This window comes from Gigantopelta aegis, chromosome 10 (genome assembly GCF_016097555.1).
Source record: "Gigantopelta aegis isolate Gae_Host chromosome 10, Gae_host_genome, whole genome shotgun sequence".
Taxonomy (NCBI): Eukaryota; Metazoa; Mollusca; class Gastropoda; order Neomphalida; family Peltospiridae; genus Gigantopelta; species Gigantopelta aegis.
The window spans coordinates 56,684,568-56,704,892 of NC_054708.1; the positions used below are offsets into that span (position 1 = coordinate 56,684,568).

At 35.7% G+C, this 20,325-nt stretch overlaps 1 protein-coding gene across 1 annotated transcript; it reads right to left on the reverse strand.

Moving 5' to 3' along the window:
* Positions 1 to 175: 175 nt before the first annotated feature.
* On the reverse strand, positions 176 to 15,335 carry LOC121383710 (prominin-1-A-like). Its single transcript, XM_041513804.1, has 9 exons — positions 15,219 to 15,335; positions 12,477 to 12,756; positions 7,118 to 7,173; positions 6,436 to 6,641; positions 3,625 to 3,745; positions 2,874 to 2,940; positions 2,261 to 2,353; positions 1,619 to 1,704; positions 176 to 259 (listed from the first exon to the last, which is right to left on the reverse strand). The coding sequence occupies exons 1-9, from the start codon at positions 15,222 to 15,224 to the stop codon at positions 176 to 178; spliced, it is 999 nt and encodes a 332-aa protein (XP_041369738.1). The 5' UTR covers positions 15,225 to 15,335.
* Positions 15,336 to 20,325: the final 4,990 nt, after the last annotated feature.

The window sequence follows — 20,325 nt, forward strand, 5'->3', positions numbered from 1 at the left end:
ATGTCAAAATAAATCACAAGTTGCAAACAAGGTTTATTGAGGACTTGCATATTGAAGGATGAATAGTGTACCTATTTATATTATAATCCATGAATGTATATTATTGTAGACACAGTTGATCTAACTGTAAAATACAGGGGTGTACTATGGTATTGATTCTATTGCTAATAGCGCATCATCTTACGTCATCAATGAGGTTGACATTCAGTTTACTCTTCAGACTGTTGACTGCTGTCTCGACATTGTTAAGCTCGGCAGTCTAAAATGAACAAACAACCTCCAGCAAAACATGTGTCGATATCTAGAATTACTTTATTAATTACTGCTTAAAAGTTATTTTATTAGGCCTATCAACACAAGACAAGACATGAATTTATTACGCTTAGGCCATTGCATTACATTACTGGTTAATAATAATAATTGTATTATCCATACTAGGTTATTACACTAATGCTTGTCAGAAGCATCGGGTGTATCCATATTTAACCCCTATACCTTCCACTTGGCGAATCTATGATATAATACGATATGCCGTTTTAACAGTTTCAGATCGTTCTGATCACTTCTCTTTTGATCTGCACTGCCGACGGCCATCTTTGTATTTAACCAATGCCGCACTTCGCAGGGATCGTTTCGTGCTCAGGTCCAGTCGAGTACCGTATACACATCGTGCTAAATATTGCGTACACAGTTGCATTCCATAAATAAAACGACAATAGAAGCCGCCATATTGCTCACTTGGCATAGAAGTAGTTGTATATTTTGGGAAAAGTCCAGTGTAAGGCCACCACACCCTATCTAAAGTAAACTTTCCCGTGATAAGCACGGGTTACATCTAGTATAACACATTATAAAACTATAATTATACCAGGTGTAAATGTAACCCATGCTTCGGACGGTAAAGCTTTGACGAGCTAGAGTGGTCTTACATTGAATTTCTCAACACATATTCGCGATTTTCACAAATATTCAATTTTGCACATGGTTCAAAATTAGGTGGTTGTAAATGTAGAAATTTTCACAGTTAAACTATACTTATATTATTTCCACTCAAGACCAAATGGATCGTCTTTTGTCCCACAGCATCGTCACCCCTCATTCTCCAACTCTTCGCTAGGAAACCTTTTAGTAATGCTGACATTCGCGATGTAGCATTCCTTTTAGGCCCTTCTGATGTCTGAGGGTCGTGAAGAGAAATGTCGCGCACGATACCCCACCCCCACCCCCCACCCGACATAGCCCGTCCGCCTCGCAACATGATATTTTATTTAAGCTTCCGTTCTCGATATACATATAGCATTTCATTAGCCCCCCACCTCCCACACGCACACACCTACTTCCAATTGTTATTAAATTACCCCTGTTCATATTCATTTTGTTCCTCTCCACCTGGATAGCCCCCTCACCCCAACCCCATTTTGTTGGGAATCTTCAAAACTTAATTTCTCCATTACCATATTAAATTGTTATCTCTAATTACATTTTATACAAAATTATTATCGAGTCAACGGTCTCACGTTATAATAATTGTTTATTTATGTATTGTTTGTTTGTATGGTTGTTTGCATGCATGCTTGTTTTATTTATATATGCGTGTCTAAGAAAGTAAAATGCTTACTATTCCTGGAATGGTTGTTGTCTGTGACTTTAACGTCCTCAAAGATGTGTCCATGTCAGCTACAATGAGCATCACGGTATCCACATCTAAACAAAAGATATTATAATTAAGTTACAGAGTAATATCACCATCGTCATAATCATCATCAGCACCATATGTACGATAGGTCCAGAGCGCGTAAGTTTCTTTAGAATGATGACTGTGAATATGTACAAATACATACATACATCCGCACGCACGCACGCAAGGATGCTCGAGTAGTATCAGTTTTTAACATGTATGTCACTTATGACAAAATAGCTCAATCATTTCACCCTACAAGTGAACTGTACCATTAGGACATGAAATATTCCATCTGAACAAACGTCAACGTGAACAATATTGTTAGGTGGAGTAATATTAACTCTCAAGACACGTGTTAAAAACAGATACTGACCTTTCTTGATGTTAGTTAGAATTCCGTTAAAGTCACGTGTTAAAAGAGATACTGTCCTTTCTTGATGCTATTTAGGTTTCCGTCAAAGATGAAAACAGATACTGACCTTTCTTGATGCTATTTAGGATTCCGTCAAAGCTAAAAGCAGCTACTGACCTTTCTTGATGCTATTTAGGTTTCCGTCAAAGATAAAAACAGATACTGACCTTTCTTGATGCTAGTGAGAATTCCGTCAAAGCTGAAGTCTCTGCTTAAATCACGAACTAATGGTTTGGTGATTAGTGTTGAAATCCGTGTTTCTTAAGAAGAAAAAAGAGCATTATTATGGGTATTTAGCTATTATTAGTTATATTAAGTGAAGAAGAAACAATTCAACTTTTTCATAAAAATATGCATCAATGAAACAAAGCAGTATTTCACCTTAAAACAATAAATATCAGTTAGCTGTTATTTTTGTATGTTGTCTTTTTTGTGAAGTATTATATTGTTGCTGTTGATCTTATTATCGTTGATGATATTGCTCTTGTTCTTTTTGTTGTTGTTGTTGTTGTTACTGTTATTTAATGTTTGGAGACAATGTGTTGGTAGTCAGTTGTTCGTTTTAAATCTCGTATAAAATTGCAATCTTCTGCATAGTAGTCCAACAGATAAGTCAAAGGAATAGAAAATAAAATATTCTTTTTAGTAAATTAAACTAAAAATATCTATAGCGGTGTGCAAAAGTAGAGGGTACGGAGTAAGTCAGATTAAAGATCCAGCTATTCCATTACACAAATTATATTCCAGTTTTCTGAAAGGACACCAATTAATAACACATACTGTCTGTATCAGCTTTCAATGCTGTCTTCACAAAATTGACATTGTTGACGATGATCTGATTAAATTGCTGCAAAAATAAATTACAAACGTGACAGTGTACATCCCAAGTGGTCATACTGTGAACAGATAGCCATGGGTAAAGATTTAATTTTGCATTGTACTTCGTACTATGTTTTTTTTTTCCGTACGTACGACATTATTGGGATATAAAATCCGGTTTGGGCTTCTGCAAACATTAGGACGACAACAAACAGCCTGATTGTATAGAATGATATTATATACAAGAACTTATTTCTAATATATAATTTTAGTGATAAAAAACACTGTTAGTTGTAAATATGTTACAATGGCAGAAAATCAGGATAGTCAATGTCATTATTTCAAACAAGACATGCATACTAAAGAACATTGACGAAATGTCGTATGTAATAAAAGAAGCAATCTAACTATCTATCTCTCTCTTCTTTCTCTCTCTTTCTCTCTCTCTCTCTCTCTCTCTCTCTCTCTCTCTCTCTCTCTCTCTCTCTCTCTCTCTCTCTCTCTCTCTCTCTCTCTCTAAATATGTATCTCTCTCTGTTATGATTATGTGAAAAATTCGTCACAGCAACAGGAGAGCATTTACAGACTCTGATCTAATTAAATAAAAGTTTTTTTAATGGGCATTAATTTTGCATCTATTCGTCATCATTTATTATGCATGTTATTTTATTATTATTATTAATGATGCACTATATTAAAATATTTACGGTACCTGTTCGACGTTATCTACGAAGTTCATGAGGTCGCTCACAGCGTGGTTGGTGATTTCCGGTGTTGAGTTGAGGGTTTCGGAAAGTTGATTGTTGGTAACGTACGTACAGATAACACCGGCTCTACAGTAAACGTATTATTATTATTAACAATATTCACTACAGTCTGGGCCCTATTTTACGTACGTAACTGGTTTATGTCTTGGGCATAAACACATTTAAAACGAACTAGTTGAGGCGTGGATCCAGTGGAAGGAAGCTGAGGTGGATGGGACCCACCCGTGTGTCGAAGTGTCTTCCCACCATCCCGAAACTTAATTCAGTAGATGTAAAAGAAAGAATGAAATGTTTTATTTAACGACGCACTCAACACATTTTATTTATGGTTATATGGCGTCAGACATATGGTTAAGGACCACACAGAATTTGAGAGGAAACCCGCTGTCGCCACTTCATGGGCCTCTCTTTCCGATTAACAGCAAGGGATCTTTTATTTGCGCTTCCCACAGGCAGGATAGCACAAACCATGGCCTTTGTTGAACCAGTTATGGATCACTGGTCGGTGCAAGTGATTTACACCTACCCATTGAGCCTTGCGGAGCACTCACTCAGGGTTTGGAGTCGGTATCTGGATTAAAAATCCCATACCTCGTCTGGGATCCGAACCCCGTACCTACCAGCCTGTTGACCGATGGCCTAACCACGACGCCACCGAGGCCGGTCAACAGTAGATGTAGTGTAGTAAATGAATGCAATGAAGTCAAGTGATTATACTGGAGGTCATGTAATAGCTGGTGTATCTGTGGCTCACAGTGTAAATTCGGTATTATAATATACGTGGTCTTCATTTAAAGTCGTATGATCAAGTCTGCAGAAAAACAAACGGCGCAGTTTCGTAATGTCCATATGTGATACAATATAACTGTTTCTTGAATTTACATTTAGTGCAGCTGCTTGGAATAACAGAACATGCATTGACAGTGGTTTCTTGTGCATGCATCTATAACAAAGTTGTAGATAAATACATGTAAATAAATCTGTTAATGACGCCGATTGTAACTTAGGATTATTAATAAAACATCTAACAAATAACGTGTTCTGATGTCTATTATTTAGACAAATCTGCAAGTGAGACCAGTCGACCCACGAGCAGAAGCGTTCTTTACATAATTACGCATATACAACCAGCCATATATTTTAGTGATAATGCGATATTGCACTTCACTGTACAAAACATGCATCGGGTGTTAATTAAAGAGACAGACCCTAGTTTTTAAACACAAAGACTTATTTTCCACAATAAGGGCCGTTTTAAATTAGGAGTTATTTCCATTGTATTGTTTAGATTATCCATTTTCGTACATCCGAAGTGTTTCTGGTCATCCAGGTTTTTGTAATTCTCCCAAATACATGTTTCATAACATTTATAAAATCGCACGTTCGTTTGAGAAGTAACAGTTATCGAGCCAAGCTCTAGTCTATTTTTAGACGGTATGTCCTCGTTCAGTCACCATGAACTTTATTTTCACTCTATTATAACTTTATTCAGATATGTTACAGGTTTGTAGATTGACCAAAATTAGTGACCATTTTCATAGATTCAAAACTAGGGTTTGCGCCTTTAACACGGCACAATATGTCTCGAGAACCGTTGTTCTGTTCACGTGTCGGTTACGCAAGTTTAAAATCACAAGAACCGCCAATCGGTTACGTGGTGAACAATTGTATTCTAAACTTAAAAGTGTCATGTATCAGTAATGAAAGTGAAAATCAGTTTATGTTTTTAAATACATTTGAACCACCAATGTAACACAGCACCGTAGTTCAAGTGATTTAGGATTACTAGGCCCAACTCATCGGTTACGAGAACTATATTCACGTAACCGAACATTCGGTTACCTAAGTAAAACTCACGTGACATGATTTCCGGTTACCCAAGCTTTTGAAATATTGTCCCCTGCTTTAAGGGTTCGTATTTGTGGTATGAGTTTTAATAGTCAGGTGTGTTAAAGGGACTGACCCTAATTTCAACCCGTAAAAATTAACACTAAGTTTAATTAAGAAAAATGAGTCTGTGACTTTGAAATGTTGAAATACCCTCTACAAATAGACTAAAACTCGAATCCATAACTGTTATTTGTCAGACGCACGTGCGTTTTTAAAAATGTAAGAAATGCACCAGGATGAGTAGAAACACTTTGAATGTATGGAAATTGATAATCTAAACCATAAAATCTAAGTAAAGTATGATTTCAGTTATCAAAAACGGCTATAATAGTAAAAAATATGTTTTGGTGTTTAAAAACTAGGGTATGTCCCTTTAATGTCAAATTTGGGCTGTTTGGGGACGGGCTGGACAAAAGTGGCATGTTTTCACCAGAGACCCACACTGGTGTGTAGATTACAAAAATTCTCAAGAACCAGATTTCCAACCAATAAGAGGCCATTATGACGTCATTTTCTAGAAGTAGCTGCCAGTATTAAAAAATAATGTAAGAGCAGACCATTGACTTATATCTCACTAACATCTAACATGTGACCCTGTTCTGGTTAATATAAGGAATATGATCCGGATTTTATTTATATATATATAAAAGTGAATGGTAACTGTTGTAGTATAAATAATATTATATAACACTAATAATTAAACTCTGATTTACCATATACAATAAAACCATATAGACAAAATCAATGCGTCGACTTTCTACGAAACTCACAGAAATAATCAAAATATATACATCGTACTGTGGTTATTTAAAAAAATGTAATAACACAATTTTATTACTGAAAAAAAACACCACAAGACAATTTACCCTTGAAAGGCAATTAACACCAACAGTATGCACATGAAAGCTCTTTTTCGACAGGTGGCTTTTGGGTGTTCTCTTTGCAGCATTTCCCCTCCACAGTTGCCGCAGCAGCGACAACAACAGAAGCAGAGTCCAACCAGAGGGAAAATTATGAAGAAGAGAAGTCCAATTACGAGGCATACAGCAAATCCCAAAAATGACTTCAGCAGCTGAAAGAGAAACGACAGTGATGCATGGAATAAGAGGAATACTTTAGCTGCAAGATGAACTACTAGCGTGCGAATTAGCCATGCAGTCTCCATTAGCTTTTTGTTTTGTAAAACATTAATTCAAGCAGCAAAGGAGCACACACGCACAAACGTTTATACACATATAATTACGCACACATCCACAAACACAAATACCAATACACACAAACGCGCGCATATATAAACATACACAGAAATACACACACATACAGATTCGCATAAACACCAATCATTCCACAACTCTCGAGTCTGTTAATATTTTGTTTGTCAAGAAAAGAGTTTTTAAAGATTTAAGTTTGGCTCAAGTATACGTCTAGTCCAATGGAGTGTGTTAATATCGTGTTTGTCAAAAAGAGAGTTTGTGCTTCTTAAGGTTTTAAGTTTGGCTCAAGTATACGTCTAGTCAAGTCTAGTCAAATCCACAAAGCAGTACTTACGTTTTGCCATTCACTGCCGATGCTACGTTTACCATCAATAATATCTTTAAACGTATCTGAAACAAATAAGAAGGAAGGAAGAAATCTTTTATATAACGACTCAACATAGACATGTGTGTTTAAGATTCACACAGATAATAAGACAACTCTTTTCAATTAGCAACAAGGGAGGGGTTTGTTTTACATGCATCATCCCACAGACAGGATAGTACATAACGCAACTTTTGTTACACCAGTATGTGGAATTCTGGTTTCAAAGAGAGAAATATCCTAATGGGCCCACCGACGGGGATCGATCCAGGCCGATCGCGCATCAAGAAAGCGCTTTATCCCTGGACAACGTTCCGCCCCTTGAAAAATAAGATTTGGAAAACGTATAATTAATACAGATAACACAAATATACCATCTTACAAACAGACTATATAACATGTTATATCATTACACCCGCCAGGTGTGTTATCTTCTGCCAGGTGTAATAATGTAGCTAGTAGTCAATTTTATATAATCCGTTTCAAATTTGCAAGTATGTTCATGCAATTTGTAATATTTCAACTATAAAAGATAACTTGTTGATGTTTTCGTATGCCTGTTATTTGTATATAGTAAAATGTTATCATAATGCTAATACAGTTTTTGTTTCAGAGATTTTAATAAAGTGTGTGTAATAAGCAAAAACATTCATTCTTAAATACATACACACAAACATACGTCACACACACCGCAGATACACACACACACACACACACACACACACACACACACACACACACACACACACACACAACATGCATACATATAGTAAAGTAAAGTTTGTTTTATTTAACGACGCCACTAGAGCACATTGATTTTTTTATCTTATCATCGGCTATTGGACGTCAAACATATGGTCATTCTGACACTGTTTTTTTTAGAGGAAACCCGCTGTCGCCACATAGGCTACTCTTTTACGACAGGCAGCAAGGGATCTTTTATTTGCGCTTCCCACAGACAGGATAGCACAAACCATGGCCTTTGTTGAACCAGTTATGGATCACTGGTCGGTGCAAGTGGTTTACACCTACCCATTGAGCCTTGCGGAGCACTCACTCAGGGTTTGGAGTCGGTATCTGGATTAAAAAACCCATGCCTCGACTGGGATCCGAACCCAGTACCTACCAGCCTGTAGACCGATGGCCTAGCCACGACGCCACCGAGGCCGGTGTATATACATATAGATACATACATACATACATACATACATACATACATACATCAATACATACATACATACATACACACACACATACACGCACGCACGCACACACACACACACACATACATACATACATACATACATACATACATACATACATACATACATACATACATACATGTCTCAATAGCTCGGAGCGCATCGTGGTTAGTCTTGCAATTTGCAGGCGATTCGGTGCCACAGGTTCGAGTCCCAGCAACGGCATGGGGCAATTTGTGAGGCCAGAAAGGATTTAATTATCCCCTGCGCCAGTGCGTTAACATCTGTGTATGTAACAGTCAACCTCGACATACATACAATATATAGATATTCATACATCAATACATACATGCATACATGCATACATGCATGCATGCATACATAAATACATACATACACACATGTATAAATTGTTTATGATCGCTTCCGACTTCTTTGGCAGTTAAAATAGGCTAACTAAAAAATTTTAATACTGTTTTTAAACATCCTATTATTATACCTAAAATGGGCCTCATAAAAACTGGTGTCTGCAACATTCTATTGTATACCAGCATGTGCCCCAAGAGCGTTCTCTAATCGTGGAATTAAATAAAGATCCATTATACTCCAGTATGTTTTAGTGTTGCTAAGATATAATCAGTTAGGGGTTTTATCACAAATTAGGTATAATCTCCAATACGTCTGTATTGCAAACTACCAGTGATATATTATTACTTTATCAAGGGAACACAAAATAACCGGGATATTAATTGCGGGCGATTGGGTGCCACAGGTTCGGGACTCGGTAATAGCATGAGGAAATTTGTGAAGGCAATAAAGAATTTTAATATCCCCTGTGCCAGTGCGTCATTGAATATATGTATGTTTAAGTCAAAACCCGACATACATACAATAAAGATATTCAAAATATAAAAATACATATATAGCCAGTGCCAGGTCTGTCCACAGCTGCATGCAAGTCAAACGTTGCCAAGCCATGGCTCCTTAGAACCGCGTGGTTGTTGGACCGGTACGAATATGGTCGACTAACGATCATTCTATTTTTGTGGAACGTAATTGGTCTGATTGGTAGCGTTCCGGCCCAACAATTGCGGGCGATTGGGTGCCACAGGTTCGGGTCTCGGTAACGGCATGAGGAAATTTGTGAAGGCAATAAAGGATTTTAATATCCCCTGTGCCAGTGCGTCATTGAATATATATATGTTTAAGTCAAAACCCGATATACATACAATAGAGATATTCAAAATATAAAAAATACATACATACATACATACATACATGCATGCATGCATAAATACATAAATACATACATACACACATGTATAAATTGTTTATGATCGCTTCCAACTTCTGTGGCAGTTAAAGTAGGCTAACTCAATTTTTTTAATAGCGTTTTTAAACATCCTATATTATACCTAAAATGGGCCTCATAAAAACTGGTGTCTGCAACTTTCTATTGACTCCATACCGACTCCAACCAGCATGTTTTCTAATCGTGGAATTAAATAAAGATCCATTATACTCCAGTATGTTTTAGTGTTGCTAAGATATAATCAGTTAGGGTTTTTATCATAAATTAGGTATAATCTCCAATACGTCTGTATTGCACAATACCAGTGATATATTATTACTTTATCAAGGGAACACAAAATAACCGGAGTGGTAAATAATTCATTTGTTCATTCATTCTGATATACACGATAACACAACCTCTTTTGATGATATTAATTCAGCGCAACAACACTATCTACAAGTAAAGTTCTTACTGCATACGATTATTAAAAAGATACTATCTTACTTCCTAGTACCACAAACGTGGTTGAAATCTTATTATTTAAACAAGCTTTATTCTGACACGAAACATACCCCCATTCGAGTTTGAGAAAGGAATGGAATACTTGTCTAACGGCACCCTAGTACATGTATAGTATAGCCATTTGATTTCTAATAGTTATTTCGATACATGGGAGAGAGAGAGAGAGAGAGAGAGAGAGAGAGAGAGAGAGAGAGAGAGAGAGAGAGAGAGAGAGAGAGAGAGAGAGAGAGAGAGAGAGAGAGAGAGAGAGAGAGACAAAGGAGGGGGGGGGGAGAGGAAGAGAGGGGTACTAGTTGTAAACCCATTTGTTTATCATGAAAGATAGATACGATCAACCTTGGCTAGCTTCCATGAGCTATAAGCTCATCGAAGCTAGTCAATAAAAAGTTTAGAGTGTATAAGCTGTCTGTGGTGGAAACATGTATAGTAGAAAATTATTATTTATTTTAAATAATTTCAATCTGTAAATATTCAAGATCTACTGTTATGAATCATGCAATTTAGAAATTGCTGCATGGACATCCATTTTGCACTACTTTCGGCAATGCTTACAAAACTAAATACATTGTAGATGGTTTCGGCTGTTTTCTTTATTGTTTAAACTTTATATAAAAACTGTTTCTGTTGAATCAGTAAATGTTGAATTTTTCTTTTTTCAAGTTAATTGTCTTAAAAATGTGAGAATCTTCTGAGTCGGCTATAGCCCGAGTACTCTGACTGTAAGATAACTAGACGAACATTTTGACAGTTATATACGCTCTCATTACAGCAAGAGACCGAGCTATGTAATTTTCTGTCAATCGCTGCCACTAAATATTAGTAAAAGATTCCGGCTCTAATACCACAAGAATTCTATGTTTGACGTCAAATACATTTACATCGATAATTTTCGAGTTCCTTGATAAAAAAACAATACACTAATACACACACTACATGGGCGGATCCAGGAAATATTTTTAGTGGGGGGGGGGGGGGGGGGGACCAAAAAAGAAGGGCACATTGACTCGTCAAAAGGGCACCTTACTACAAGTTTTGATATTTACAATTAATATGAATTCCTACAGTTCTACGTCATAATATACTAGCAATAATGAAGTAAATTGGCGTCACTCGCGTTAGAACCTCAATGGGGCCCCATTGAGACTCAATAACACAGACACATATCTGCAAGCTTGCGCATGTACACGAAAATCTTGATTTCATTTATCTACAATATAATTATTGTTTACTTAAAAAAAAAAAAATTCTACAAACAAAAAGGGCACTTGGACATTTTGAGGGCACTTGAACAATTTTTTGGGGGGACGCGTCCCCCTGGTCCCCCCCCCCCCCCCCTTGGATCCGCCCATGCACTACAGAAAGAAACCCGACAGCACCCACATTCAGCTAAGTTTCGGCAAACTCCGGGCAGCAGAATTCTAAGTTCGCCGACCTATATCATGACGTTGCGTCACATGATCGCCCACTCAGCCATTCAGTCTTCCAGGGGCCGTCTTATACAGTAATACGACAATCACAAAAAAGATAATTTGTTTTGTTTAACGACACCATTAGAGCACATTGATTCATTAATCATCGGCTATTGGATGTCAAATATTTGGTAATTTTATCATAATTTTAGAGAGGAAACCCGCTACATTGTATCATAGCTTTAGAACATAGACGCAATCATGAAATAAGTGTTTCAGTGTTTCTGGTAAGAGGTTACAAAACGGAGACTAAGTATTGTATTTTATACAGAAAACTATTTGTTATAAGAATTCGATGCAATATTCTGTATTGAAACCACAGTCAATTGTGTCTCTTACACATTTAAGAAGTATACTATAATATATTTTCTATTCTCTTGGCGAACATTTAAAACCATTTTTTCTCATATTTTTGGAATTATAGATGTATGACTTAATATTTTTACTGTTCTGTGCAACCCTGTTTGTCTTTTAAAAATGTTTGTGACTTTTGAGGAAAGACTGGCGCATGATTTGGAGTAAACGTTTGAGTCTGGCAATTTTGCTTTCCATACTTTGTAATAAAATATTTTACTACATTGAATACAGATCCATAATATAGAAAGTTTGTCGATATGTTATATGTTGCAATGAATCCAACTACTGTTAAACTCGATATTTAAAACTGATATGAGGTAGTGAAAAGCAGCTTGTCCTCACCCCTTAAGTCCCCCACCATCACACCCTCTACACAACTACCTCTAATTTTGCACCCCGTTAATATCACACCCACTGCAACTAGATCTCTAGCCCCCATTTTGCCCCCGTTGATGTCAGAAATTCGAGGAGGTGTAGACTCTTACCTAGAGGGAGCGTTTCTGGCAGTGATGACGCAATGAAACTACGAGACAGGTCGTAAAACGCGTCAAGCCCTCCCGTGCTGGCAGTTGTCCCCTCCGTCACGTAAGGTTTTCCAGCTGGCAGGTGAGGCCATTTGATATTTCCGTCCTCGTCGATCGTGGCATTGTTCTGGCCAGTGACACCGACTGCCAACAACAGCGACAACAGCAGCAACGGCAGCACCGTTGTAACCGGCTGGACACCCATATCCGTGTAGCTCGGGCGGTTACCATAGAGGTTGTGCTGTGAAATATTAAAACAGGATACATGTGTACAGATAACAACCCAGTTAAAGTTTGAACAGTGATAAGGTGAAGCTCACGTCGTGCTCAAACACTGTAATTTGTCGATCCTTTTATCGGGTAGGGCTAGAACAAATAAAAAGAAGATGCCAATTATGTTTTGTTTCTTTTCATTGATATTTTATAACAAATCTTTTTTCTTCTAAATTAAGTAAATGGAGATTATTTTGGTTATGAAAGAATAGAATCATTATTGTTGTTTATTTCTTTCCGTGTTAAAAATCAGGTTAATACTTATAACTGTTTGTTTTAGCCAGAGCGGTTTCTAGTGGGGGGGGGGGGGGGGGGGGGGGGGGGGGGGGGGTGGGGGGGGGGGGGTCTTCCCCAATCAAAGCATACTTAAAATTCCCTTTATAATTTAAAAGTACATTTTTGTCTAGCTAAAAAAAGACCCTTTATCACCCACCTGTGAGAGAGACCATAGTGTAATAACGTTTCCGTTCGTCACATTTTGACGAACCGTTTTCACAAATAAACCTGTAATGCGATTGGTCCACTGACTGGGGTTAACCTAATTCTCTCGGACTACTTTTTCATTCATAACATTCCAGCGCGTATTGAGAGCAGCAATACTGTTTTCTCGAATACAACGAAGAACAAACAAAAACACGTACTGGTGAAAACATCCTGAATGTCCTTTTTTCTACCTCCAAATGCTTGGGCTACAAATGATGAACGCTGTCACGTAAAACTAGTACTGTTTAAACGGTATTTTTAGCTTCGGCCAAGTAACTTTTCATCCCTAGATAATACTTTCTATTTGGCGACGAATTCTAAAACGACACCACCCGACAACCACCCTGGTTTAAACGACAGCCAGTTAGTGTCAACAAATTTTCAACCATTATGAAACGAATGGCTCGTTTCACAAATAGTTCAGGCAATCTATGCCTAAATGTATGGTATACCTATCACACATTGGATCAGTAACGAAAGTAACGGTGCTTGCTCAGAATTTAGTCAGGAATAACATATTACAAATGTAGAAACATATAGTTACTGGAACAGATAGTAATTTGGTTTTAAAGTTAATGTGAGTTAGTGTACTTCCCAGGGTATTTTGTGACTAAAATGGCAATTCAATTGACCTTACATAAATTAAGGATGCCGATTTAAATATATATATATTTGTTACCAACTAATATTTTCATTATTTATCCTTCAAAATTCAAGTTGGCCGCAACATTATATACTAATACACGAAATGTAATGTCTAGGCTTCTGAGGAAGGAAGGGAAGAAATGTTTTATTTAACGACGCACTCAGCACATTTTATGTACGATTATATGGCATCGGACATATGGTTAAGGACCACACAGATATTGAGGGAGGAAACCCGCTGTCGCCACTTCATGGGCTACTCTTTTCGATTAGCAGATTTCCAGCCCGTAGACAGGATAGCACATACCACGGCCTTTGATGTACCAATCGTGGTGCACTGGCTGGAGCGAGAAATAGCCCACTGGGCCCAACGACGGGGATCGATCCCAGACCGACCGCGCACCAAGCGAGCACTTTACCACTGGGCTACGTCTCGCCCCCAGACTTCTGAGATGCATTCATAATATTATTGGTCATTCCAATGTTTTGTATGTCTAAGAATTGATATATGTTATCTTCGAAGTGTTTTTATTAGTTATATATAAAATAAATATAATATGTCTGTCAATATAATCAACAGACTATAACGAAATTCTACAAAACATTACTTCAGCTTCTATCTGTCTAGGTGACACTGTTACTTATAAATGCATACATCTTTGTTTCCTTGGATGAAGATAACGTTTCCCTGGTTCTATGAAAGATTACATCGGAATCTAAGACGGCCATCATGAACCTACTGAAATAGGAAATGCAAAAATGCGATATATAGGCTTCTAACTGGTATACATTCACGATAGTAGTAACTATTCGTATATTTTCTATATGATGAGGTTGGTATATGATGTGTCTGCAATGTTTTAAGCAGTGACATTTTCATAAAATTACCACAAACGCAGAGATGACGAATATATAGAACACACAGGATTGACAGATGCATTAATCTTTTTCAATCAGAATTTGGCAAGAATATTACAATAAAAATATAATTAATAGTAAAGTTAATAATTTGAACTTTAGTTCCAGGACGTTCCTGATAATGTCAGGGTAACAGTAAGTTATAATGAACATTTAAGAGAACTTTTGACAATAACCATTTTTTTGTTAAAATAAGATGTGTAAAATAAGATGCAGAATAACATTCCATTGCAACAAATTTCGGAAATTTGAAGATTTCTTTAAAGCACTCTGTACGTATTAAATTGTTACGCTACCATAATATTTGTTTATACGTATTTTATTATTGTCCATATTTGATATATTTCTTGACAATTCAGCATTATGATTTATTTATATACTCACCCACATTGAAATGTAATGTCTCCTTGCAATATATGATCCACATTGTTATTATGTGAGTTAGCGTGTTGTTCCAATCTGAAACAATAGTTGTATTCACAGATTTCAACTCTACTTTTTACATCTATTATAAAAAATTAAAAGTACTGAATGTTTTAATTTTCTAGATGTCGCAGTGTTTATGAAAATATGGGCGTTTTCATTCATTATGGGTCAGTGTGTTAACGGCAAATGTCATCTCGCTACATATGTAATTAAATACAAATGTGACGCAGCATTATTGTTATTACAGTCTACTACAGCGAGAGCCAAATGAAAAGCATAACATATACACTTGATTAGTATTAAAATGTATTTAGATTGGATTTTTTAACGTAATATTTTCTCTAAATTGCTGTGGTGTATAAAACTGTATAACTATTTTGACAATGTCTTCTGAAATGTTCGGGGACCAGCCATTGCTAATTGATACAAAGTGGGTCTCTATATTTTGTTTTTTTATGTTTTATTTAACACCCAAATCAAATCTCATAGACGACAATAGCAAATGTGACTAAAGCGTTTACATGCAACGTTTCAATCAAACATTAAATCAGGGAAAAAAGAGGTTATTATGCCAGTTTGATATATACTTATAAGCGCTCTTGATTACCCTGTTCCACACAGACAGTGGCGCGCTGCACGTTTCAAACGTAATAATACGTAATGAAGAATGTACGACGGGGTGTACATTCGTGAAAACAATAGTTAATTATTTTACATGAATCTACAGTTTCGAGTGCATTCTCCAACTTAATCCAAAGTACGTGGTTTCTAATTTAACTTTTATTTTATCTTTTTTTTAATGAAAATATTAGTTAAAATGGAAAATAATATTTATAAAACTAATAACCCCAAAAACTGATAGGATCTTTCGGGTCTAATCTGGATGATTCGGTGAGGAAATCCTCAGCAGTGGATGACTGGCATTAAGCGTGTTGCACGTGCTAAACGTGTACACTCATTCTCAATAAACCGATGCATTTGATGCGCCCTTTGCGTAATAAATAATAAAGCTTGGAAGGCAAAATAATTTCTGAAATATTAAATGCTAGGGTTCCTACGATCTCTCATCACTGGGTTTTAAAACCTGGAAATCGTCCACATTTCTTATATATCTCCGAATATTACCATTTTTTAAAGATTCATTACTGTCGCTGCTGTAAAATGTAACGTTTCAGCCCCTTTTTATAATACTAAATGATGCAACAGGCTTAATTATATTTGCTAATTTCATAGATTTGCTCATTTCATGTATTTATATATAGTTTAAATGATTGAAAACTCATTTACAATGCCAATCTATTTCATATATATTTTTGTCATTTTCTTTGTGTCGCTGATAATTGTGAAATGTTCATTACTCTCTTTATTCATGATTATAATTTAAACAAGGTTTAACATATGTTATATTCGAATGTTGGTTAATGTGAAAAATGTATTGAGGAATTAGATGAAATTGAATGAAATATCCGTATTACAAATACAAATGTTTTCTTTTGGATCAAATACGTTTGATTGGCTCCGTAATTTTAAACTAGAAATGTAGGCTACGTTACCAGTATTTTTTTTATCAACACGTTAAGCATATTAAAAGTATTAAACAATCAGGACATTTACTAGTGTTTCTGATAGAAAGAAAATTACGATTGTTTAGAACTGAACAGATTTTTTTTTAAAATTTACATTAGCGAATAAAATGTTCGTTACACAAAGATTGGTTACTATAAAATATGAAGAAAAAAAATTGTTTAAAAGAGCAACTCTAATTTATGTAGCATATCATGTGTTACTAACACGTTCGCTATTGACAAAAATAGGTAGCTGTAAAGAAGGAAGAACGTTTATCCACATTTCTGCAGTTAAATACACAGTTATGGAGCTACCAAATTTTACCGAGGGCTACTAGATTGTGTAACCTGGTACCTTGTACCTGGTGGGCTACCACTGAAATAACTTAAGGTTAAGGCCTGGACTTGTTTATTATGTGAACGGATGTACTTCAAAATGACTTAATTTAGATTATCTGCAGTAAAAGAAATCATAAGCTGTATTTTAATGCTATTTTAAAGTCTTATCTAGAATTAAATTTACTTGTTTACATGGTGACGAATCTTTCATATTTTTTAAAAATTGTATTTGAAAAATCTAATATCGCTATATTTTAATTGGCTTCAATATAAAAATTCCCCTGCGCGTGCTGTAACCTCACCGTGGTGCAGGGGTGTAACATTCTCTTTGAGAATGGCCAATACAGCACAAATTGAAATTTTTAGTAAAAGTCGGTATCTATCTGTGATATTTGAGTCTTGAATTTTTATATTGATGTATGACACCCAATAGCCGATGCATTTTTCGTATTGGGGTGTCGTTAAACATTCACTCATTCATTCATTCAATATAAAAATTGGTTCTGATATGATATTATGAAAGATCCGTTACATTTAATAGGTGGTGGACCTTCGACATCTAAGTCCATTGAAAAACAAAATCAATACATCACCTACACTATTAAAGTTGCGTTCAGTGATAAGCATGTTGCTCATATATTAGAAGTAGTACTCAATATTACTGATTGTTGTTGTTTACCATGGCGTTTCTTTCCAGAACAAATTTTACAATGTGTCTCCAGAGGCGTATCTAGGGGGAGGGGGCAGGGGCCCGACCCCCCTAAATTTTGCGAGTTATAATTTTATTATATATTAATTTTCATTATTTTACGATCCCCTCCAAACATCCTCCAAAATTCCATTGGCATTCCGCCTCATGTCATTGCCCTCCCCTCCCCCCAAATGGATTTTCTGGATCCGCCACTGGTCTCGTAAGTTCATATTCACTAGAAAGCGTCAATTACAGAGGACATCTCATGGAAATTCATTCTATACACTACAACTGTGTTCAAGGATATTCACTTCGATTTCTCAACAGATTTCACATAAAATGTACTTATATTTTCCCAGTTTATAACACATTTTTAAGAGTAACGGACATTTCATATGCATTAAAACACGAAAGGGTAGTCATTTTCAACAACATCTCCAGTGAAAAAGTACTTTGATGATGTTAAGACCTAAATGGATTTATATTCCTCATATGCTGTAAATTATAGTACAATCATAATGTTCTGATTTAGAACACCTTATTTTACTAACATTTTGACAGTGAAATGCACTGGTTAATTGAGAATGAGTGTGTAATCTCATTTTTCCTATTTGGTTTCCCCACAATCTTCGCTGTGTTCCGCCAGAATCTAGTAGTATCACTAGTATCAGGGATACGAGGCTTAAATTGCATGTTTATTTGATGGTGCGTTGTACTTGTTTACAATTAATAAGTTCTGTCAGTAGTGGGTTCGAAAATCTGACCTGAACACATAAAAAGTTCAAATTGCATTGTTTCACAGGTGTTGAAAAATAGTGTGACGTCACAGGTATGGTTTAAGCATAAAACTACCTACAGAAAGCAATACAAAGTTTAGGGGCTGTTTCAATATGTGTTGATGATTGTTTTTCATATGCCTTAATTTTGTACATTTGTATTATACTAGCAACTAAACATAGGCCTAGTTATTTGTTTCATTCATTTTAACTCGATTTCACGCATATATCCAATTAAGGTCCAAGCATGCTGCCTTGTACATACGACTCGTCTAAAGGACATTGGGTTAATAATTAATTGTTAAACAAAGATCGGTGCAGTGGCCTTACACCCTCTGTTGGGCTGTTAAAAACCTGCATGGAAGTCGTTATTGGGGTGCGAACTCTGCATCGACCAGCCTTTAGACCAATGACTCAACCACTATATCACTGAAGCCAGTAAGGCATATTGCACGTGAAATAATAGATATTGAGAATGAAATTGCAATCACAGCAGGTAGCAGGTAGAGTATACGATATGTTTTCTAACACTGCATATTAAAGGGACATTCCTGAGTTTGCTGCAATTTTTAAGATGTTATTGACTAACGGAGAATGTAATTACATATCAAATATATTTTTCTGCATAACATATTAGTGGCTGTATATTAAACATGTTTCTGATCGTTCTAATATTTGTAGTAGGTCAAATTTATTTTATTTTCTGAAATATTTTTTTTTTCGGATGTACCAAATTATTTGAAGACAAAATTCAGTTTAGGCTTCTTACAAATATTAAGACGACCAGAAACTCATTGAATACACAGACACTGATATTCTAAACAAGAAAATATATTTAATATGTAAGTCTAATTGTAGAAATATCTTATTAGTCGGAAACATCTTACAATGCAGGAAACTCAGGAATGTCCCTTTAAAACTGTTTACAATAACACATACATACTTTCTTTGAATTATAATTCACATTAATTTTCGAACACTATTAAAGTTATTCTCATAATGAATATAGAAACTTAAAATAAAAATGTGAGTGTTCCCTTATTTTACATAGCATATTTTCAACGTTGAATTTAAGATTGGTTCACTAATTATATTGCTCTACATTTTTTTAATATGATATTTTGTATTACATACATAGTTGAATACAGAGTTGAATACAGTGGAAAACAAAAACGTTTGCAATTTTTAATGGGTCTTTCACTATATTTCTTGGACTAAAATAATTCTGCTCGGAAATATGTATCATAGGAAGACAGGTTTCAGTGAGCATAATCATTCGATTCTAAATCATAACAATATTATTTATAAACAAACAGTTGTTTTCCAAACAGCTACCTTTTTATTACTATTTCTACTCTTCAAATGAGCACTAAACTGGCCGATATGTAACAAAATTTATCGCACGTGTGTCGAAAACTGCAGAATGCATCACCAGTAAATATTGTTAACTGTTTCGGTGAGTAAAACGTTTAGTGGTATAGCTTACAGCCAAAGCTTTTCAACGCAAAACTTGTCAGTGTTTTATCAAACCATGTATGTTGTTCAGGTATTTAGGTACTTATAATAATTTATTAAAATGATTTAAATATTTTAAAGCAAATTACAAAAGGGAGTCTTCGAGAACCAATGTTAACAGATAATATTTGTGGAAAACGAATATAACATTCTGATATCTTGCAACCGTGTTATAAGTT

Excerpts from the sequence above, each read along its gene's own strand:
- LOC121383710 (XM_041513804.1), bottom strand. Across the intron at positions 1,705-2,260 it reads TCTCACTAGCATCAAGAAAG|ATGTGGATACCGTGATGCTC; the intron begins GTCAGTATCTGT and ends TCTTTTGTTTAG. Across the intron at positions 260-1,618 it reads CAACAACCATTCCAGGAATA|ACTGCCGAGCTTAACAATGT; the intron begins GTAAGCATTTTA and ends TGTTCATTTTAG.